This window comes from Callospermophilus lateralis, chromosome 1 (genome assembly GCF_048772815.1).
Source record: "Callospermophilus lateralis isolate mCalLat2 chromosome 1, mCalLat2.hap1, whole genome shotgun sequence".
Classification (NCBI taxonomy): Eukaryota; Metazoa; Chordata; class Mammalia; order Rodentia; family Sciuridae; genus Callospermophilus; species Callospermophilus lateralis.
In genome coordinates, this window is record NC_135305.1 from 102,921,666 (window position 1) to 102,945,475 (window position 23,810).

The following is a 23,810-nucleotide window of genomic DNA, read 5'->3' on the forward strand; positions in this document are numbered from 1 at the left end:
CCGGGTCCAACCTGAGCTTGGGAGAGTCACATCCACTGCTGTATTGGAATCACCCACATGGGAACATGTTGGTAGAGTATAGGGTCCAGCAGTTTCCTGCTGAAACGGAACCATTCATCTTCCTGTTTCTTAACTTGGATGTTGTCAACAGTGGGTAACACAGAAAGCAGGTGCATATGTTACTGCCAAAAGTTTAGGTTGAGATTTAACCAGCAGAAAGTACACTCTGAACTTGAACTAAATATAAAAATGCATAGACTGAAAACTAGACACTAAGAAGCTAGCTAGAGCTCTTTCTGTGTTAGGATAGAAAATATATAAATAATAAAGCAGACATGAAAAATTTACTTAGTCATCAGGCAAGCAAGTTCTCGGGACTCAGTGCTTTGCTTAGTATTCTGGAAGGTTTCCAAACTCGACTCTTGCTGAATCTCAAGATTATGTGGAACCTCTGTGATTCTACAGCGCCTGTGTAGTCTGACAGTCTCCCTGAGTTCAGAGAGGCCCTTCAGTTGTTGGCTATCAGGAAGTGATAAGAAGTCCTGAAGCTTAGGGTATCAAACCCACTTGGTTTGAATGTCCAGGGGAAGGTTTCAGGGAGGCATGATTTAAACTGGGTCTTGAACAAGGAGTGAGACTTCAATCAGGTGATGAGGTAGGAGTAGGTCTCTTCCTGTGGACTTAACAGAGTATGATGATGGTAAGGAGTGGCAGTTATTTGTGAGAAAAGATGGTGGAGCCATAGACATGGAGGGTAAAGCTTCACACAGGGAAGTCTTTGGGATAGGTATCTGAAATTTTCTGGAACTCTCAAGAATGAAAAATCCCTGAGAGAATAAGAGGCTTATTTTTACATTAATGGAAATTGAGGATTTATGTTTTGTAAGTGGCTTGTCCTTGGGACTTCCTAATTATTTAGGAAGTTAGGGAGATACCATTTGAGTACCTAGTGGTCCAGAGAGTTAAAGGCCTTCTCAAGGGAGCCCTGGAACTTCTCTTCTTCTGACCACACTGGTGCTTCAACCATTCGACCATATTGAGGAGATGTTGGTCTCCTCTTGGCAGGATGTCTGAATGAAATGGAGAGACTTATCCAGGGAGGAGACAAAGTATTTTATAGTCACCTTACTTGGCAGACACTGTTGACCAGCATCACAGTTAACAAAGGGGAAGGACAATGCTACTCTGTAAAGACTCCTATGCAAATGTAGCATCCAAGTCTTTTTGATGTACCTGTGGTTTATAAATATCTCAGTCACCATAGTCCTGTAGGTGGAGTGGAATTCAGAGTAAAGCTTTCAAGTGTTGGAGAGAAGAGTGAAGCCTTTCTTCTTGTTTCAGAACTCTCAAGGATGTGGGGCTAATTCAGCATCAGCACAAACAAACTCAAGCTCTCTCTGGAGGCCTGAAGAGGAAGCTCTCGATTGGCATTGCTTTCATGGGCACATCGAGGACAGTAGTTCTGGATGAACCTACAAGTGGGGTGGACCCTTGCTCCCGGCGCAGCCTCTGGGATATTCTGCTCAAGTATCGGGAAGGTAAGACCTGGGCCTTGTTCCACTTTGTCTCCCCACAACGTTGTGGCACAGAGAAAGAATAGCTATTATATGTGAGAATCAAGTCACTGCACAATAACAATGTATCTTTTCTTGGGGGGGGGGGTACTGAGGATTGAACCCAGGAGTACTGAATCACTGAGCCACATCCCCAGCCCTTTTAAAATATTTTATTTAGAGGCAGGGTCTCGCTGAATTGCTTAGGGCCTTGCTAAGTTGCTGAGGCTGGCTTTGAACTCGAAATCCTATTGCCTCAGCCTCTGGAGCTGCTGAGATTACAGGTGTGCACCACCATGCCCAGCCACAATAAGGATGTCTTATTCTTTCTGGAACAAATAAAATCTTCAGATGGTTTTAAGATATGTTTGATCATAGCTCTGTAGTACTCAGAATGCTTACTTTGTAATTTGTCCTCTCAGTATTAGCAATGCAACTTGCAATGAGCGTTATCATACATGATTTCAGTTAAAATTGTCTTTATCCATATTGTGGTTCGCTGTGGATGCACGAGTGATTTAAAGATCATCTAGGATCAACCGTCTTATGTGGGTCTTCTGAGGCTGTGGAAAATATCTGAGATGATCTATACAAGGGGCAAAGATCTATCTGGCCTTATGGTTTCAGAGGTTTCAGTCCATGGTTGGTTGGCTCTCTTGCTTTGGGCCTGTTGTAGTACAGTTCTTCATGGTGGGAGCATGTGGTGAAGCAAGATGTTTTACCTTGTGGCTAAAAAGCAATGAGGGAGACATGAAGGGACCAGGGCCCTGACATCCCCTTCAGGAGAATGTTCCCAGGGACCCAACTTCCTTCCACCAGGTGCCATCTCCCAAAGATTTTACCACCTCCCAATAATGGCACAGACTGGGGACCAAGACTTTAACACATGGGCCTTTGGGGAACATTTAAGATTCAAACCTTAGCACTTGCTTTTCTTTCTTTCTTTCTTTTTTTTTTTTTTTTAAATGTTATTAGTTATGCATAGACCTTTATTTATTTATTTGTTTATATGTGGTGCTGAGAATCAGACCCAGTGCCTCACACATGCCAGGCAAGTGCTCTACCACTGAGCCACAACCCCAGCCCCACACCTCCTTTTCTCAGATGAAGAAACTGAGGTATGGAGAGTTGGGCATGTGATGGGCTCACAAATGGGGAGGAAATTCTCTGCATGAAAGGGGAAACTCATGTTACTGACTTAGAGGGTCCATGTTTCTCATCTCTATTATTTCTTATTTTCAGTGGAGGGCATTGGATGGGTAGTTACTAATGTCCAACTTCTGGTTCTTTGTGTAGCCCTGACATCTAGGAAGCATTGCTACAGTATTTTGTATAGAAACATTCTTGTTTGGAAAGAAACATGGGCAATAGTGAAACATATCTTGGTGCTGGTGAATAAGTTTAGAAACTTCAGAAGCAAGATTAATACATGATCTTACACACTGTCTTTTAAAATTTTTGCTTTTGTTTTTTTGAGCATAATGTCTTCCTCAGTCTTGACCTGAATCCTGGGGGATTGGTTACTGAAGGAAAATAAAAGCAATGATAAAAAAGGACCTTTCTTTTTTTCTTCTTTTTTCTTGTTTTTTTAACCACCCAGAACCAAAGAGGCTCAGAATATTGAATTCTGTCTTAGAAAAGAGGCTCCAGTCTGTCACTTAAGGTCTGCCATAGGATGAGATGAGAAGGGAGAAGGGTAATTCAAATGGAGCATAAAGGAATTATCCTGTTCCTGTCCCACAATTTTAGGGGAAATTTAGAAAGAGAGGACAGAGAAGGGATCAGGGATAATAAGCAAACAAATATGGCTTTTTTTTTTTTTTTCCCCTCATTCTAGGCTTGGGCTTGGGCTTGGGCTGGGCAATTAATGAAAAAGTGTGTTCCATGTGGCTCCTCAATCTAGGTGCAGCCATGTCAAAGTTCATGAGACTGAGTGGAATGCTGGGACCCAGGGAGGTATTCTCAGGCCCATGGGCTTCCATACTGAGGAGAGCTTGCTAAGATGCTGCCATGGAAGAGTGGTGTAGAGGGTAGACTTGAAGCTGGCTGGCTGGAAGCCTGGGTTAGATTTAGGGATGTGAGGCCAGTAGGACCTAGTCAAGGTGGAAAGAGCCCGGGAGCACTCTGTACTTTGAGACCCAACCCTTTCGGGTTGCTGCCCAACCCACAGACACTAAGACAGGGAGGGGGACAGCAACAAGTGGTCTCCCAGAGACCAGAGGAGGCTGACCACATTGCATGCAAAGATCCTAATCCTTTGCAAAGGCTTCTTGTTCCATTTGCCTAAATGGGCTTTGGGGATAAATGTAAAGGGCAGAGATGAGGAAATGTGAACTTTTTGTGCAAGTCACAGAATGTCACCTAGAGAAACTGATTACATTTTGAGATGACTCTAATTTAGATTGGACTAATAACAATTTCCCTGCCACTGTAAGTGTGGACTGATACATAAGAAGGATGAGAGACAGACAAGAAGATTACACTGCTCTGCACTGTGACTTATTGTGCAAATGAAATACCAAAAGCCCACTACTCTTGTTTATTTTAAAAATCAGAGATGGATGCTTAAAGGTTTAGCTGACAGAACATTTTAGTAGTGAACAGGAAGGTTACTTTAGACAGAAAACCAGATACAGTGTAAGTCTAAAAGACAGATTTCTTCAAATTCTTTTGTTACAAATTAGATATTATTTTCTCACTTTTTTTTTTTTGTCTTTGGAAGACTTCTTTGGAATTGTCCTTGTATTGATTGAAGTGCAAAACCAATAGGGTCTAAGATTAGTTAGTTAGGCTGATTAGTTAGGCAGTTACCGATAGAAAAATGCATTTTCAAAAATCAAAAGGTATAACCATTTCTAGAAACAGCCCCAAACCTTCAGGTAACTGATAAGAGCTCTGTGAGCTTTATCCAACACTGCACAAAAATGAATGGTACCTGCTGAGTAGGAAGAGATTCTTCCATCAGAACACCAGTACACTGGGAGCTCAATCTATGGGGAATTTCATGTGTGTATTTCCTACTTAGTTGGGAACAATGTGTACTCTTGATCAGCCCAGGTGTCATTACTTTTGTGCTTCTCATATAAAGATCCATTAAGAAGCAAAGGATACCAGAACAAATTGGCATATCACAACTAAATCCTTGTACTGGATTTGATATTTGGTCCTTATATGCTATATGATCCTGGAAAAAATGGTCAGATTCCTCTGAGCTTCAGTTATCTAATTTGAAAATTGAGACAATTATATCATCACATAGGATTTTGCAAGAAGTAAATGTGCAATATGTAAAAGTGCATAACTCAGTACCTACTATGTGGGTACTTGATCCATGACAGGCTGTCATTGTTATCATTAAAACAGACAAGAGAAGGTAAATGTGGGAATTTCAGGTTTTGGAGGAAAAGAGGTAGAGTATGTCATCTGAATCAGGGAGAGGAACAATGAAAGGGTCTCTTGGGGGAAAACAGAATATTAATATTGTCCTTTGAGATTTAGGATTTTTCTCAAGTTGCCCTAACAGCACTAAGGAACCATCATGACTCAAACATCTGTGACTGTTTTAAATTCATTGAAAATTTATCTGTTATTTATTACAATCCCAGCTTTACTAAGATATATATGACAATGCAGATTGTGTGCTTTTGTTGTATACAGCATAATGTTTTCATAAATGCATATATCATGAAGTAATTATGTCAAGCTAATTAACAGGTTGGTCTGTTGTCTCATAAACTTTTAGTGTGTGTGTGTGTGTGTGTGTGTGTGTTGAGAACATTTAAGTTCTAATTTCATGTATACAATGCATTATTATTAACCATAGTCATCATGCTGTGCAATAGATCTCCAGAATTCATTCATCTAGCATAATTGAAACTTTATACCTTTAGCCAAAATCTTCCTGTTCCTCTTTCCATCTCTTCAGCCCCTAGCAACCACCATTCTACTTTCTCTTTCTCATTTGGAAATTTAGATTCCAGTGGACTTCTATTTTTAGACTACCTCATTGTATGGGAACATATCTGAACTGCATGATACCTATAATCAAAGAAACTAACCTGCCTCTGATCCCAGGCCAGGAGTCGAGCACATTTTCTTAGCATCAAAGGACTTAGGGGCAAAGAAATGGTCCCTGGTCTTTAGAACACATCTATAGCAAGAGCTAGTCCCCATGGGCCCTCCTCCCTGCTGTTCTTGGGTCTATATTTCGTGCTTTCTTTAAAGATGGATTTTATAAAATGAATTAGAGGCATAGTCTTTTAATCCTTCCTCTCTATTGAAAAATATAAAATCAAATAGGGTTAAAAACATCTTCAGCCTTATCTCTTTGAAAGTTTGCTTTTGCAATCAGAATCAATCAATACATTTGTTCTACTTGATGTAACAGTTCGATGGGGCTCAATGTAAGCCAATGAGGGAAGTAGAAACTAAAAGTCAGAACAGCTTCTCTTTATGTTACTGAAATAAACTTTACCTTTAGCTTCCCTGGTCTCTGCTCTTCTAAGGAAATCTGGTGCCTTTTTCTCCCAAGGAAAGGTAGTAAAATTTTACAAGATGCTAGAACTCATGGAGGATACATGAGCCTTTAAGCATTGAAACAGTGTCCCTGTCTGGGCAGTCAGAATGGTTTCACCTTCTGAGAAGGTCCAAAGGAATGAATTCACATAGATCTGTCATCCCTGATCCCTAAAGGTACCCATATATACCAGGACAATTTAGACATAGTCATTTTTAAAGATTACTCTATGGTTTAACCTAGAGCTTGTGGTTTTCTTACACAGTAGCCCTTCCATAGGCTATAGCCCATAGAAGATCAGAGAAGAGAAGAGAAAGATGCTCACCCAGCTTTTTAAACATTTCTGTGTCTTCTTTACATTCATGTGGCTATCTGCCTCTAAGTCTTAAGGAATGAGGTTTTGGCAAAGGGACTTTGTGTTCTGCACCTCAGTTTCACCATTAGGACCTAGCAGAGTGGCTCCCCCAGCTGCATCCAGAAAGAGTTGGAGGATTTATAACAACAGCAGTCATGACCTTTGGGGAAACTGTAGAATAAATAGTTAAAGAGTTTTTAATTTACAAAGGGCCCTTGGCTAGGTCTTTTCCACAGTATCCATTTCAATTTTTTTCTGCTTAAAATTGGTGGCTGCCTTTCAGTTGTGTCAAGGACCTACCATTCTCTGTGGAAGAATAGATGGTCTTCCTCAGAGCCTTTGTCACATTGATTCTGATGTGCCTGTGCTTGGACCTAGGTCGCACGATCATCTTCACAACCCACCACCTGGATGAAGCTGAGATGCTCAGTGACCGTGTGGCTGTCCTGCATCAGGGGCGGCTCAAGTGCTGCGGTCCTCCTTTCTGCCTGACAGAGGCCTATGGCCAGGGACTCAGTCTGACGCTCACCAAGCAAGTAAGGAATACTGCTCTTTTGGTGTCATTGGAGAAGTTCCCTTCCTGTCTGTGGCACAAGGAACAAATTGTGACAGTCACTCGACAATAATATCTAAGTGGAGGCCTTTTGTGCACAATGGTCAGTTGCCAAAATATGTCCCTCCAGGGCTGAGCAGCAGGAACTAGGCTCTGTGAACCCAAAGGTGCATTTTATCTGCTAGAAGAAAATTAACAAGGGCTCAGAATTATCGGACAGATACCAGGAGCTGCTGCCGAGTAGTCTAGAAACATTTTTCTGACAGCGATACTCTAGGAGTCTAAACTTTGCCTCGAGTCAGAAGCAGAGTAGTAAGGAGTTATAGCAAGTGTGGTGGGACTCGAGATATGCAGAAGCATCGTTGCCTAATATCAGCAGGGCAGGCCTTGGTGGCCGTGGAGTTGATCCAGGAGGTGTGGGAAGTCACTGTCAGTTCTCAATGACTCTGTCTGATCCTTGGTGACCTGCAGGAAGTCTGTCCTTGACCTCTGTTCTGTGGTTCCCATTTGCCTCCTCTCTAGCTTAGAGTATCTTGCCATCCTTGAGATGGCTTGTTTTCTTCTTCAGTTGGGAAGACCTGTCTCCCTTTTAAGAAGAAGACTCAACCTTGTTTCTTGCAATCCAATTGCTAGAACTTGAGTCTCCTTTGTGATTGTTCCATGGGATGGAAGGTGTCTCATGAACACAGACCCCTATTAATAGGCTGCAGTGCATGTAAGCAAGTTGGGTATGTGGGTCTGACCTTGCCAGGTTTATCACTGAGGATTTATATTATTATTTTTACTACTACAACTACTACTGCTACTACTTGTGGTAATGGGGATTGATTGAACCCTGGACCTTGCACATACTAGGCAAGCACTCTACCGCTGAGCTACAGCCCCAGCCTATTGATTTATATTTTTAACAAAGAAGAAACAAAGAAAAAAATATACTGTATTATTGAATGCCTACCACTTAAATACAGTATCCCATTCAAGTTTTGAAGTGGAATGTGTATAATTTGCTTATGAGTTTACAGGTAATTGTCTGGTATGTGTTTGGATTGACGTTTCTTACCGATTCATCACTCTGTTTTCTTTTTGATAGCCCTCTGTTCCTGAGGTCCATGATCCCAAGGGCATAGCTTGTGTTACATCCCTGATACAGCTCTATGTACCACAAGCATTTCTCAAAGACAGCAGTGAGAGTGAGCTGACCTTTGCCATCCCAAAGGACACAGACAAGGCCTGCCTTGGGGAGCTCTTCCAGACTCTGGATCAGAACTTACAGCAATTGCACCTGATGGGATATGGAATCTCAGATACCACATTGGAGGAGGTACTAAGATATGCAGAAGCTTTTGTGGCCAGTCTCCATGCAATGAAGAGACTTGGGCAGAGGGAGGGGATGGAGAACATGGTGCATTTTTATTGGTGTCAAGCACAGTGGAAGCCTATAACTGAATGTAGTCATCTGACAGGTGACTATTATTGTAGGGATATAGTATTCCTGTGTTGGAGAACTTTTGTATCTTTAATCAAAGATCATTAAATATTTATTCACTATCTTCAATAGTGAATGGTTGGCTGATTATAATTAATCACCTGGAAGTTCCTGCTTCCATACTGTGGGTTTCTGTCTAGGAGCTGTGGCCTTAAACTGGGCAAACGGATCAATGCCGGAGAATCTAGTATGCAAACACTGCAGAGTCCTGGCCAGCTCTCCACCTGCAAGAATCCCTTACTCTATGCTGGGGTTGGGACCAACCATTGGATGTGATTTCTTTATAGCATCCAGCTAACAAGAGTCAGATAGTGGGATTTCCTCCAGGAGGAAGTTGGTGTGTTGTGCAGTCCAAACAAAAATAAGCCTTGTGTGTGGTCCTTGAAGTTGGGTCTGTGTGTGAGCCAAATTTGAGCTTGCATTTGACATTTCTATCAACTCTAGAAAGTGCTGCAGATTAAAGAAAATAAAAAAAGTACTACAAAAAGTAGTACTAGAATAAAAATTAACCTCAACAGAATTTTGGACCAGTTGCTCTACTTTATCAGATTCAGGAATAATAGTAGTGTAGTAGTGCCTGATAAGGTTTGTTTGGTAAAAAATTATTTATTTATTTATTATAATTAGGTATATATAACAGCAGAATGCATTTTGATTCATTGTATACAATTGCAGCACAATTTTTCATTTCTCTGGTTGTACACCATATAGTGTCGCACTATATTACAGTCATATATACCTAAGGTAATGGTGTCCATCTCATTCCACCATCTTTCCTGCCCTCATGTCCTCAATCCCTCCCCACCCTGCCCTTTACCAAAAGTTCCTCCATTTTTCCATGTTTCCCCCCAACCTCTGTTATGGATCAGCATCCACTTATCAGAGAGAACATTCAGCCTTTGTTTTTTTGGTATTAGCTTATTTCGCTTAGCATGATATTCTCCAACTCTATTCATTTACCTGCAAATGCCATAATTTTATTCTCTTTTAATGCTGAGTAATATTCCATTGTGTATATATACCACAGTTTCTTTATCCATTCATATATTGAGGGACATCTAGGTTGCTTCCACAGTTTAGCTATCATGAATTGAGCTACCATAAACATTGATGTGGCTGTGTTACTATAGTGTGCTGATTTTAAGTCCTTTGGATATAGACCAAGGAGTGAGATAGCTAGATCAAATTGTGGTTCCATTCCAAGTTTTCTAAGGAATCTCCATACTGCTTTCCAGAGTGGTTGCACTAATTTGAAGTCCCACCAGTAATGTATAAATGTGCCATTTCCCCCACATCCTTGCCAACACTTATTGTTGTTTGTATTCTTGATAACTGTCATTCTGAATGAAGTGAGATGAAAGCTTAGAGTAGTTTTGATTTGCATTTCTGTAATTATTAGAGATGTTGAACATTTTTTAAATATATCTGTTGATCAAATGTATATTTTCTTTAGAGAAGTGTCTGTTCAGTTCCTTGGCCTATTTATTGATTGGGTTGTTTGTTTTTTTGGTGTTAAGTTTTTTGAGTTTTGTATATGTCCTGGAGATTAGTGCTCTATCTGATGTGTGTGTGTGGCAAAAATTTACTCCCAAATGGAGGCTCTTTCTTCACCTCATTGATTGTTTCTTTTGCAGAGAAGAAGCTTTGTAGTTTGAATTCATCTGATTTATTAATTCTTGATTTTATTTCTTGTGTTTTAGGACTCTTGTTAAGTAAATCAGTGCCTAATCCAACATGATAAACTTTTGGCCTACTTTTTTCTCTATTATGCACGAGGTCTCTGGACTAATTCCTAGGTCCCTGGTGAACTTTGAGTTGAGTTTTGTGCATGGTGAGAGATAGGGGTTTAGTTTCATTTTGTTGCATATGACTTTTCAGTTTTCCCAGTACCATTTGTTGAAGAGACTATCTTTTCTTCAGTGTATGTTTTTGATGCCTTTGTCTAGTATGAGATAACTGTATTTATGTGGGTTTGTCTCTGTGTCCCCTATTCTGTACCATTGGTCTACATGTCTATTTTGGTGCCAATACCATGTTATTTTTGTTACTATAGCTTTGTAGTATAGTGTAAGTTCTGGTATTGTGATGCCTCCTGCTTCATTCTTCTTGCTAAGGATTGCTTTGGCTATTCTGAGTCTCTTATTTTTCCGAATGAATTTCATGATTGCCTTTTCTATTTCTACAAGGAATGATGATAGGATTTTAATTGAAATTGCATTGAATCTTTATAGCGCTTTGGGTAGTAAGGCCATTTTGATAATATTAATTTTGCCTATTCAAGAGCTTGGGAGACCTTTCCATCTTCTAGGGTCTTCTTCAATTTCTTTCTTTAATGTTCTGTAGTTTTCATTGTAGAGGTCTTTCACCTCTTTGTTAATTCCCATGTATCTTATTTATTTATTTACTTACTTACTTATTTATTTATTGAGGATATTGTGAATGGGGTAGTTTTCCTAATTTCTCTTTCAGAGGGTTCATCACTGATGTGTAGAAATGCATTTGATTTATGGGTATTGATTTTACTAATAAGGTTTTTGATTAGTAATTAACACTGAGAGGCTAAACCAGTTTCAGAAATTTTAAATAGTTATGAGAAAACAGTTCAATTTTCAGGACATTAAAAGCTGAACATCATTTGTGTTTTATATGGATTTAGGGGCTTACAGGCACATCACTAGGTTTGTGACTGAGGAGACGAGGCAGCCCTTTGTGTGATCAAGGAGTGTACAACAGGCCCCCTTGTCTGTGAATTTGCTTTCCCAGGTTACAGTTACACATAATCAGCTGTGACCCAAAGAGAATATAGAAAAATAGAATATTTTGACAGGGAGAAAAATAAAACGCATAACATATTGTAGTATGTAGTTATAACTGTTCTATTGTTTATCATTGCTGTTAATCTTTTATTGTAACATTTCTAAGTTGACCTGTGTCATAAGCATGTAGGTATATATTGGGGAAAAAAAAAACAGTGAATATAGGATTCCATATAATCCCTGGAGCTGGGCATCCACTGGGGACCTAGAAACATCCCTCATGAATGGGGGAAACCTATTGTAGTCCCAAGTAGAAAGTAGCCATCACACCTTTTGTGTAGAATACTCTAGTTATAGAAGACTATAAAACATAAAAGTATATATAATATTATAATACACTTTTATACTTAGATATATTTTATTCCCTCAAAACTTGTAGCTGCTTATTTTTCCTCTTCTTAAGGTTGCAGAAATTGAGGCTCAAAGAGGCTAATTTTTCTTAACCCCAAATCACACTGTTCTAAGTGGTGGAGCTGCACTTGAACCTAGGCTTTCTACTAATGAGTTAAATTTTCTGAACATTCCTAGTTTTTGTGGGTGATGCTCTCTACTCTAAGGATCCTCGAAGTTGAACACTCATTCCCACTGCTTCCATTATGCTTTTCTTTGATAGAGCAAGTTGTGGCACACAGAGACAAACAAAAAGCAGCCTAATACACACACATTATATACCAAAGCTTGCAGAGCTATTGTGTCCTTTGGGTCATTGTTGCTATGTCCTACTTTTGTTCCTCAAGTCTTGACACAAATGCTACCTCCACAAAATGCTGAAAGGCTAGACTCCCCAGCCTTAGCTGGATCCTATCTCCTCCCTCTCCTGCTGTAGGCCTGGTATGTTCTCTTGCAGTCTCTGACTCTCCCATGGAAGTTGAGCTCTGGCTGTGCTCACTCTCACGCTTGTGGTACCCAATGCAGTTCTTGGCACTTGTGGTTGCTTAATAAATAGTTACTGAAGGAATGATGTGCAGAGCATTTCCAAAGACACATCTGGCTTCTGAGAGTAGTTATTGTCCCAAAAGCATAAGCTTTGGCCTAGCCACTCCTAAATCCAGATCTTTCTACCTCCTAGCTCTAGGGCCTTGGATGAATCACTCAGGTCTTGCGAGTGGTTTTTTTTTTTTTTTTTTGATTTTTAAAATGGAAAAAAAAAAAAATCAAAACAGTTTAAACTGTTGTTCCAAAGATGAATAAAGACATATGCCTGGATGGTCAAAATGGTCAAAAATGTTAATGGTTCTTACCTATAATGGAGTGGCAAGTGAAATTGTTGCCATTAACTTTGGAGGGACAATGGAATTAAATCATACCTTTCTACAAAAGACACCTTTATCTTCATGGGTTGTAGACAGATAGCGGTCTTCCCTGTGCCAAAGTAGAAGACCCAAGAGTTTCCCAAGTCCCCTTTTCCCTGAACACTTGGATCAGGATAGGTGTGAAGTCCCCCATGGATATAGCTTTTCAGACCTGCAGCTCATTAAATGCTATCCTTGCACATGAGTGTTAGCAGTTTTCACAGCCTCTGAAGCATGCACAAAGTGGTAGCTTTCCCTTGCTGGGACCAATATACCTGACATGAGCAAATAAAAAGAAGACAGATTGGTTTTGGCTCATGTTTTTAGTCTGTGGTTGGCCAGCTCCGTTGCTTTGATTCTGAGAGGAAGCAGAACATCAAAAAAAAATGAAGGGTGTAGTAGAGGAAAACTTCTAGGCTCATAGTGATCAGGAAAGTGTGCATGAGAGATAAAGAGGAGAAGGTGGAGACAGGTACACCTGGGACAAGATCCAGTCTCAAAGGGCACACCTCCAGTAAGCCATTTCCTCCAACTGTGCCCCACCTGCCTACAGTTTCCACCTCCTCTAGGCCATCCATTCAGCTACCAATGAACTAATAATTCTTGGACAGTTTCAGACCCTCATGATCCAATCATTTCCTCAAAGCTCCACCTCTAAACTTTGCTGCGTTACAGACCAGATCCAAACCATAACATAAAAAGACCAAATATTAGACCAGAAAGCTAGCAACTTAGTTGTGAACGTTAAACCAGCATGAGTCAGTTTCCCTGAGCCATAAAGAAATGCTATCTTTGAAAGTTGTTGCACCATCCTGAGTTATTTCACCATTTCCTTGAAAAGGAAAATTAAAATAATTTATTTTTGGATAATAAGGAGACTCAGTTTTTGTTGAAAAAGCTCAGGCTTGTTCGTGTCCATCTTTGTAGCCACTGGGCTAATCAGGAGGCTTCCTGGTTGTATGGTGTTGTCTTATGTGTGGATTGTTCATATTTCCTGCTTTCACAGACACTCAGTGCAGAGCACAACTTGTGGGAATATGGGTCAAGTTTTTTTGGGGGGGGGGTGAAGCACACTTATTAATGAAATAATGCATCCACCTTCAATAGAGTTATATTTACTTATTTATAGTTATACTTGTGTGTTAGGAAGAACGAGTGTTCCCTTTAAGTGACATTTTATCTGTTGCTGAAAAAAAATAAGAAATCTCAGGAATCCTTTTAATATTTATCATTAAGAAGACTGAAATTTTGTGGAATGCTTGGCTTGAATATTTATGAATTTTAACATTACAGAAAAGACAAAACAAAACCAACCTACAAAGAAGGTCTGTTTCTTCTGGGTGGATGCTTTGTTCTTAAATGTTTTGTTAATTTTTGTGGTTACATGACCAACAATGCTATCTCAAGGAGAAGCCTCAGAAATATTCCTAATATAAGTGAGAGGCTTATTACCAACTTTAGTATATATAAATGAGACAGTTCAATGTTCTTTTCCCCACCTGCTTCTCTCTTTTTCTTTTTAATTATTAGTTCTGGTTGGGTTTTACATCTGAGATGAAAGTAAAGAGCTGCAGGAATAAGAAAAGTCAGTCCTGCTGTTTCCATGTTAGCTTTGCTTGTGTACACCATATAGTCTGCAAAAACCTTGCTAATCCTTCATTAGCATTATTTTAGTAAAAACTAGATAAATCAGTTGAAAAAAATCTACTTAACCAGGCTACATAAGGCTGCTCCCTGTTGGAACTGGAAGCTGAAGAGGATGCCAGTGGTCAACCATGTCTGCATATTAAGAATTATATGCTTCTTATAAATTCTACTTAGAAATTAGAACTGAGATTTCCATGTTTTCCTTGTATGTCCCGCTGGGGCAATGCAGACCCCTTCCAAGAGGCCAGTCTGGACACATTCTGAGGGATAGTACCCATCAATGCTCTCTGTGTTGGCCTTGAGGTTGGGGGCTCCCAGTACCAGCCCAGAACTCAGAACATTGAGACTGGAGTTCTGATCCATACTGTCAATTATGCATGGTCTCTCTATGGAAGAACCTTGCCACATATAGTGCCCTTGATTGTAAACTGGGAATCATTAAGAGAGCCACAAATGGGGTTGATGGAAGTCTTAGCATGGTGCATGGCACGTAGGCAGATGCTATTCCTTCAATTCACAGGGCATCATAATGAGTTTTCCATTGTTGTAACAAAATATCTGAGGCTGAGTATCATAAGAGGAAAGAGGTTTATAAAGCTTAAATTAATGAAAGTCCAAGATTGGGTAGAATCACCTTGTTGAGTCTCGTGAAAGACCTATTGACTATATCATAAAATTGGCAGATGGAATCGTGGTAGGAGAGGGTAGGGAGAAGCTGGGTTCACTCTTTTATAGCAATATATTTTCTCAGGAACCAATCTCTGAGACCCAACCCATTCTTTGCAACCATTATCAATTTCATTGTGAAGGTGCTTGTGACCAATCATATCTGATAGACCTCACCTCTTAAAGGTTCCATTACCTCTCAATACTACCACACTGGGGACCAGGACTCCCACACATGAACCTTAGGGAGACACACTCAAACCATATGCAAATCCTTGCACAGAAAATCAAGGGAGATATCTCAGGAGTAGCCACTAAACTGAGACAGTCCCCAAGGCCTGGTCTGCCCTGCACAGCACCTCTACAATGGAGGAGAATCCTGCTCAGGGGCTCTCACACAGGAGTGCAAAATCTTAGGAGCTGGAACCTTGCTCTGTTTTCTGGGCTGTTCCCTGTTTCCATCCCCTGGCTTCTGCTTTGCTTTTTTACTCACCAGATTTCATGCCCACCTTCTCCTGGTACAACGACAACTTCTCCCGACGTCTGTTCTCTTCCTCATTCTCCTCCCTGGATAGCTGTGGCCTGTTAAAAACTTGTTGTACTGTCGGTCCTGCCATGCCCAGAGATTTAAACCAGATTTAAAATCTCTGTGTATATATCATTTTTGACAGGAGTTACCCAATCAACAATATTTCTCTTAAGCAGTTTCCATTTTCCTGGCAACATTTTCTTCTATAAAGGACTTGGTTCTACAGTTGCTCACTTTCCTGTTGTAGGGGTACTTAGGTTGTTTCCTGTTTTCTGATTTTACCAATAAGGTGGTGCAAAAATTATGAACAGGGTCCACCACCATCTCTGTGGATCAATTCCCAGAAATTACTGGATCCATGGATATAAACCTAAAGTCCTGCCTGTGATGGTGTCAAATAACTGATTTCAAAAACTATCATACACATTTGTGCCCCTGTATGCTTTTGACCATCTGTCTCAATCTTTTCATCATTTCAAAACAAAACCAATGCCTCCCACTCACATTTGAGATTTCCTAACTGACCCCTTTCCTAGTCTCTTCATGTGCAGTGGAAGGGGGCTGGGAATCAGGGTGAGGATATTGACTGTAGTGATGTGATGAACTTGGATAACCTAGGCTGGAGTTTCATTATTTATATTTTTTATTGTTTTAAAGAGAGAGTGAGAGAGAGAGACAGAGAGAGAGAGAGAGAGAGAGAGAGAGAGAGAGAGAATCTTTTTTAATATTTATCTTTTAGTTTTCGGCGGGCACAACATCTTTGTTTGTATGTGGTGCTGAGGATCGAACCCGGGCCGCACGCATGCCAGGCGAGCGCGCTACCGCTTGAGCCACATCCCCAGCCCGAGTTTCATTATTTTTTAAATTTATTTTTTAAAGAACTTTTAGGATTATAGCAAAATTGAACGGAAGGTACAAAAGGTTCCCATTTAAACTATCCCTCATTAACCCTCACCCAGCTTCTCCCACTATCAATTTTCCCTACTAAATGATACCTTTGATACAATTGATGAACCCATATTGACACATCACCATCAGCCAAAGCTTGTAGTTTACCTTAGTAACCTAAGGTAAATTCACATTCTATGGCTTTGGACATGTGTATAATGACATCTGTTTAATATTATAGCATCATACAGAGAGTTTTCACTGTCCTAAAACTCTTTATGTTTTGATTTTTCATTCCTCTCTTCCACCAAACCTCTTGCTAGCCCTGATCTTTTTAATGTCTTCATAGTTTCACCTTTTCCAGGGTGTCAGAGTTGGGAAGCAGGCAGTATGTAGCCTTTTCAGATTGGTTTCTTTCACCTAATAACATGCATTTCACTTTCCTCTATAACTTTTCATGGTCTGATAGCTCATTTCTTTTAAGTGCTGAATGGTATTTCATATTCTGGATGAACCACAGATTATCCGCTCACCAACTAAAGAACAAACACCTTGTTTGCTTCACAAGTTTTGACAATGATGAATAAAGGTACTTTAAACATCTGTGCGCAAGGTTTTGTGTAGACATAAAATTTTAACTCATTTGGGTAAATACCCAGAACTGCAATTACTGGGGCATGTAGTGTGAGTATGATAGTGTGGTAAGAAACAACCATATTGTCCTCCAAAGTGTCTTTAGCATTTTGCATTCCCACCACAAATGAAGGAGAGTGCCTGTTTCTCCCCATCCTCTTTCTCCAGATTTCAGTGTTGTGAGTCCTCTGATTTTAGCTGTTCTGTGTGGGTCAAGTGGTGGGATCACACTGTTGTTTTAATTTGCATTTTCATGATGACATATGATGTGGAGTATCTTTTCATATGCTTATTTCCATCTGTATATCTTCTTTAGTGAGGTGTCTGTTATGGTCTTTGGCCAAAAATTTAATGGTGTTATTTGTTTTGATATTGTTGACACTTTGAGTTCTTTGTTTCTTGTTTGCTTTTTGTGTATTTTTGATGTAGGGGTGGTACCGGGGATTGAACTCAGGGGCACTTGGCCACTGGACCACATCTCCAGCCCTATTTTTATTTAGAGACAGGGTCTCACTGAGTTGCTTAGTGCCTCATTTTTGCTGAGGCTAGCTTTGAACTTACAATGCTTCTGCCTCAGCCTCCCGATCCACTGGGATTCCAGGGGTGTGCCACCACACTTGGCAAGTTCTTTGTTAACTTAATTTTTCTTGCCTCTAAAACAGGAATATCTTCCCTAACTTCCACATAAATGTTTTGCTTGTGTCAAATAATCTAATAATTATTTGCTTGTGTCAAATAATCATAACAATGATTTCAGACTATACCATTGCAAGGTAGTACACAAAGATGAGAACATATCAATATTTCACCACTATTTGGATCTATAATGCATGTGCAGTGATCTATTCTGTGGTCAAACCTTGCTGTATTTTAATCTATCTGTATTTCTAATGTCGCATCAGGTTTTCCATTAGAACATAACTTCTAAAAAATTCATTTTATCCTATATTTCTTACAAATTTCTATTTCTGTTTAGTACTCATTTTCTTCTCCAACATTATCAGTATTTATACTTTATTCATCCATGTTCCTTTTGAAAAAAACATTCCCCTCCTCTTTGTGCTGTTTCTTAAAAATAAATATTTATTTAATTCCACACAGTAAAATATATTCTATGAGTCTGACAAATGCATAAGAGTATGAAACAATCACCACAATTAAAATACAGAGCGGTTTAATTCCCACGACCATTTCTACTTCTTAAAAGAATTCATGCAGCTTGCCTCTGCAGGTGGATTTTTCTTTGACCAGGATGCACACTCTTGATGTGTCACCCCAATAACAAATCCAACTAGCAGCCATAGAATGAGTTGCTCAATTTCTTTGGAGGTATAATACGTGTTTCTCAGTTTCTTTTAGACATTTTCACCTTCTACATTTAGTACGTGCTTTGTACATAATAGGTCCTAAATAAATATTGATTTATGAGATCCCGTATATCTCTCTTTTTCTCCCTTTCCACACACAGATGTTAAAAAAAAAGAAGAAGAAGATACTTGTCTTCAGTGCAAAACAGGCAAAGGATTTGGACTACATAAAATATATATGAAATTTAACAAATTGTGATATTATAGTATATTTGGATCTGCTTGAGAAACATATCTTAAATTGGAAAAAGATTAAGTGCCTTTCAAGAATTTTCTTTTGTTTGGTGTAACCTATAAAATGTCTATCTCAATCAGTTTCCTCTCTTCACACTTGGTGACCACTGATTTTGCCTGCTCATGTCTGCCATTGACCCACAGTTGGCACGGCTGGTCCAGAACCCTGCCTGTTTTTCCTTTGTTCATCTGCATTTTGTCTGATGACTTTCCTGAAGTGGGGAGGACCTGCCAAGTAACTCTCCTGACTCTCTCTCTCTCTATGCAGTTAGAAAACAGATTTCATTTTTAAAGTACAACAAATTTCATATCATGGTCTCTAAATATACCCACAAGCTATGAAAGTTGAGATTTGATATTGGAGCATGCCTCAATTTTATAAAGGCATTAGCATTTTCTACTCCAGTGCTTGGAGCTAAGGAGAATGCTGGCAACGGATGAGGTTCAATCTGTGTGGGACTGGGGACCACGGAGAGCTAGAGAGTGTGGTTGTACATATAGAGTCCTTTTCAGAAATCTCCAAAGACAAGTTTTTTTTTTTTTTTTGGCATCATGTAAATACAGCAAATTTTAGAAGTATATGTTAATTAATTTTGAAGTTTGAGTAACACACTAGATGGTCAGATTGCCTGTGAGAGATGGGCAGTTTCTTCCCATCCAGGTTGCTTGGTGAATGGGTTCTCTTTACAGCACTGTCAAGAGGGCTGTAGATGTTCCTTGGGTGTGTGACTCAGTGGTCCCCATTGCACATAGCATTTAGAGATGGACTTTGGATGAAAACCAAGTTCAGAGTAGAGTTTGGTCTGTTTTAAATTTTTTTTCCTTACTTTTGGGGAACAAAAAGAACAAAGTTTTTCTACTCAGTTCACCCATTCAAATGTCATCTGTTTCATGCCTTTAAGAGCAAAGCTGAGATCCAGGATCATGATATGTGCCTGGTTGTATCCTCCTGAGTCACTGTGAGTCTGCAAAACTTCTCATTACTTGACTTCGGTTACCTCAATATTTTTCAACACTGCAGAGCCATGATGTTTGCACAATGGACTTCAATTCAGGTTTGCCTTATTTCCTTGGGTCAGGCTGTGGATTTTTGTCAGGAATATTGTAGGAGGGATGTGTGTCTCCTTGCTCCTGATGGCTTGGCCTGTGGTGCTGGTGAGGAGACCTATGATCACCCAGGTGAGGCGATGTCTGCAGGCTTCACTTGGAGTTTAATCTCCTTTCTTCTTTATTATTTTTTTTTTGAGGAAACATTTAAGATTCTCTAAATTCTTCTTTTTTCACCCACCAGTTTCCACACCCATTGATATTCCTTGCCCAAGTTAATTATTATTATGACATTTGCCACATGGTGATTTTTGTAATTCTATCATTCATTCCACATGTTTCATTCAGTGGGCATTATTTGGAGGATGAACTGTCTCTTTACTGAATTACTTATTTATATCAGTAGCAACTCATAGCTTTTTATTTTATTCAATGAGTTACATACGGTTCATTAGGATAATTATTTATTTCAATGATCATATCCCAGCAGGTTTAGGAATGGGAACTCCTTAACTCTGGCTTCTATGCCTTATAATACGTCCCCCATTTCTTCTTTGAAAATTTTCTTACTTTCTGATAAAAACAAGATGCTCTAGGATCACTGTGAGCCTTCCAGCCCTGGTGCCAGAATCAGCCATTTCTCCAAGAACTCCTAGCTGCTCTGTATACACATGGCAACTGGGGATTGCTAGTGGGTTCTCACTTGGATTAAGTGAGAGAATCATATCTGTATTTGCTTCTTATTCTACCTAGATATGGAAAACCCCAAGCTCAATTTCAACCCAGTAACACAGCATTCACTCAGAATTTCCTCTTTCCTTATTTGTTAGAAACTTGACTCTATCATTTTCAATATTCCTGAACCTGCTCTGTTCTCCTGTATGCAGCCAAACCCTCTACAGTGCTGTGCTACCTGTGGCCCTTCTATGGGAAACTGCCCCACTACCAACTCACTTTATGCTGGTCCCATTTACTAATCTTGTGCTTCTTTCACCGGGGAGGGGGGGGGGGAGGGGGCGGGGGGGGGGGGAAGAAAGAGAGATGAAGAAAAGAAGAAAAGAAAGCATATCCTAGCTTTATGGAGAAATTGTTTTCTACTTCTCTTGGTGATATACTACTTTTTTGTTAAAAAACACATTATATTTAATATTTTGAGGATGCTTCATTTTGGGACTTAGGATTTCTTAATTTAAAACAGCCTCAAAGTTCAGTATTTTTGACAGCCTGGTGTCTTGTAACACCGAGCTATCCATCCCTCAGGCTGGAAAGCTGGGGCCCATCCTTGCATTTTCCATTTATAAAGATGCATTGTGGAATGTTGTAGAGCCCAAGTCTGACCTAGAGTTGACTTTTTTTTTTACATCTTATCTGATTTGTTCCCCACACCTGTGCAGACCGAATCCAAGATGGTAATGAGTTGCCTAAGATCAGAAACTAGAATTTAATTGTGTGGGACTCCACAATTTTCCACTCTACCTACTGTGTCAGTAGCATGAACCTTGAAATGGGAAGATACTCCTGAGTTTTCTGGGTTGCCTGATGTGATCAAATGATCTTACTTATAAGTAAGAGGAATGTGGGATGCTCAGATAGGCAAAAGATGATGTCATCACGGAGCGGTTTCTGAGTGATGAGCTTATAAGATGAGGGTGGCCACAAGTCGAAGAATATAGGTGGCCACTAGAAGGTGGAAAAGGGAGGAGGGAGTATCCTCCCTTAATTTTAGTTCAGGAAGGCCCATTTATATTGTTATAAGTCAGCATGTTGTGCCGATGTGTTATGGCCACAATAGGAAACTCATACGCATTGCTATATAGTAATACAATCTTGTTATTGCACCATTGCATTGTGTAGCATAACAAGAAACAATCTGCTAAGAGTCCTGTATTTGGAGACTGCAGGTACCTCTCATGTTTATCATCTAAGTTCTTCACATGGTGCCATCTTTTGCTTTTGAAAAACAAAAGCAGAAACAAGCAAGAAAACCTATCACTTTGGGGAAACTAAAAGAATACAGTCTTTGTTACATTCTGGCCAAAGTTTGGAAATTCTTCTGTTAATGCCATCACTCAGTTGGACTCTGTAATTTCTAGTCTGTCATTTTCTTACAGAAGTTTTGTCAACTTCATCAACTTTTCCGGCATCTAAGTCAAAAGGCACCTTGTGTTGACCATCTCCAGGACATAGTCCATCATACTGACACTTTAAATGTGGATCACATCTAGGGTCTAACACTATTTGACAATGGCCTTTAAACAGAGAATACAGAAGGATGAACCACTACACTCCAGTCTGAGGGATTGATAGCACATCAGGGTTGAGATGACACCAGGCCATCATAGATACTTAGACCCTAAAGCTCTTTTAAATTAAGAAGACAAAGTTCCCAGATAAAGAATCCCCAGAGTGTTGAATTTATTGTCCCCTGAGGAGAAAGAGCAGAAATCTCATAGGCACTGAATTTAAAGCTATATTTTAGAAAAGATTGAAAACAACTTTCTTGTCCTTTTTATAAAAGAGGCAGGCATAGTTTTTATTTGGTCCATGTGAGTTGGTCTAAGGCCTCTATTCAATTCAAAGTGAGAAAAATGCATACAAGGAGGAGGAAGATGTGTATATGCATAATATCAGTTTATATCAAGCACACAAATACAAGTTCTTCTTAACCTGTGGGAAATGTGGCTGAGATGTTATACATTTAGCCTGCTTTCAAATAGCTTCCTATGGATTTGCCAAAGCTATCTTTTTGGAAGAAAGGTTTGTGTTGGAAGGCCTTTCACATTCATAATGGATTTTTTTTTTTTTTTGCAAAAAAAATTTTACACCTCTTTATAATTGTACAAATGAAACAAAACATGTTATCCTGCTTTGACTGTCTAAACAGTCAAATCTTCTCTTTTGAGAAGATTTGGCCTTTGAATATGATAAAGATGTAAAGTTTTTACTAGAAGATATTTATCAGATAGTAAAGAAAATATTAATGTTATAATGTGAACCTTCCATTTTCCAAACTCAGTGGAATGTTCAGAATCTTTTTAAACATCATCCATTACATCCCTGGTAATGTTCTATTCTGGGTGTTAGGGTTCCCATGAGACATTTACCAGTAGCAGTTTCACAGTATCTGTCTGAGTGCTTTCATTTAGCATGAGAATTACAGCCAAAACAATACATACTATCTGCTAGGAAGAGCTCATATTTTTGACTACAGTGATCAGTATCATATTGTTTTTGATAAATGTGACCTTTATCAACTCTGTTGGGCTTCTTTTGACGGTTTCTTTCATTTCCTGGAGACTTCTGGTTAATGTGCCTGTAGTTAAGGTGATTGAACACTAGATGGCACGCATCACATTCTTATTTTCTTAGATATGCCCTTCACCTTTCACATGCCAAATTGAAGAAATTCTGACACAAGGTACCTTGATTCTTAGTGTTATCTTGTATTAGGCTCACATCCTCCACTGATCTGTGAAATTATTGAGTACAAGAACTCTGCTCTTTGTTTCTTCTTTCAACACACACATATATGCACGTGTGACACACATTTCAGACCCATTCACTCACGATGGCACAGAGCTTTTTTCATGAGAACAGGAAGAGATAGGAAATTCAAAAAAGGATTGGTAAAGATTTTTTTAAAATGCATCTTTTATCGTCAAAAAATGCTTATAATATTCATTGGTACATTGACCATTAAATAAAAGTTCCATTTAGAATGAAATAAGAAGGAAAATTCTTCCTCAATGAATAATTCTTGACTCATACTACTTCTGTTGTTTATAATTTCAGTTCTTTATAAATGCACTAGGTGAACACTCATTGCACTGAACCTTAGTGCCATCATCTTAAGTGGTGATAACAATAGTTGTCTCACTGGATTGATTTCATGATGAAGTATGCATATCATGAACATCCTCTGGATACCCTTAGGTCCAGACATTGCCCATTTCTTGTATGCCAGGAGTGGTTCTTACCATTCTCCCTGTGAATGCATTTTTTACTGTTTACAATAATCCTATAATGTGTATCATCTTATTATCACTTACCATGCTGGGAAACTAAGTCACAAAGTGGTAAAATAATTTGTCCAAGGCCACATGGCTGGCACACACTCAGAATGTTGTTATGAATCATCATCATCCTTATTATTTGCAGTGGTGTGAGGTTTGCAGTCTTTCCTGGAGGTGTTGTTAGTAATAGGAAAAGGGTGTTATCTTTCAGATGA

The 23,810-nt window shown here is 39.4% G+C and overlaps 1 protein-coding gene across 1 annotated transcript in view; it reads left to right on the forward strand.

Annotated features, from left to right (window-relative positions):
• Abca13 (ATP binding cassette subfamily A member 13) overlaps positions 1-23,810 on the forward strand; it is a 427,810-nt gene that overhangs the window by 205,492 nt on the left and 198,508 nt on the right. Inside the window, exons 39-41 of the mRNA XM_076864534.2 lie at positions 1,342-1,538; positions 6,803-6,960; positions 8,068-8,298. Of these exons, the coding sequence (XP_076720649.2) occupies positions 1,342-1,538; positions 6,803-6,960; positions 8,068-8,298 (586 nt within the window). The remainder of the gene's footprint in view (positions 1-1,341; positions 1,539-6,802; positions 6,961-8,067; positions 8,299-23,810) is intronic.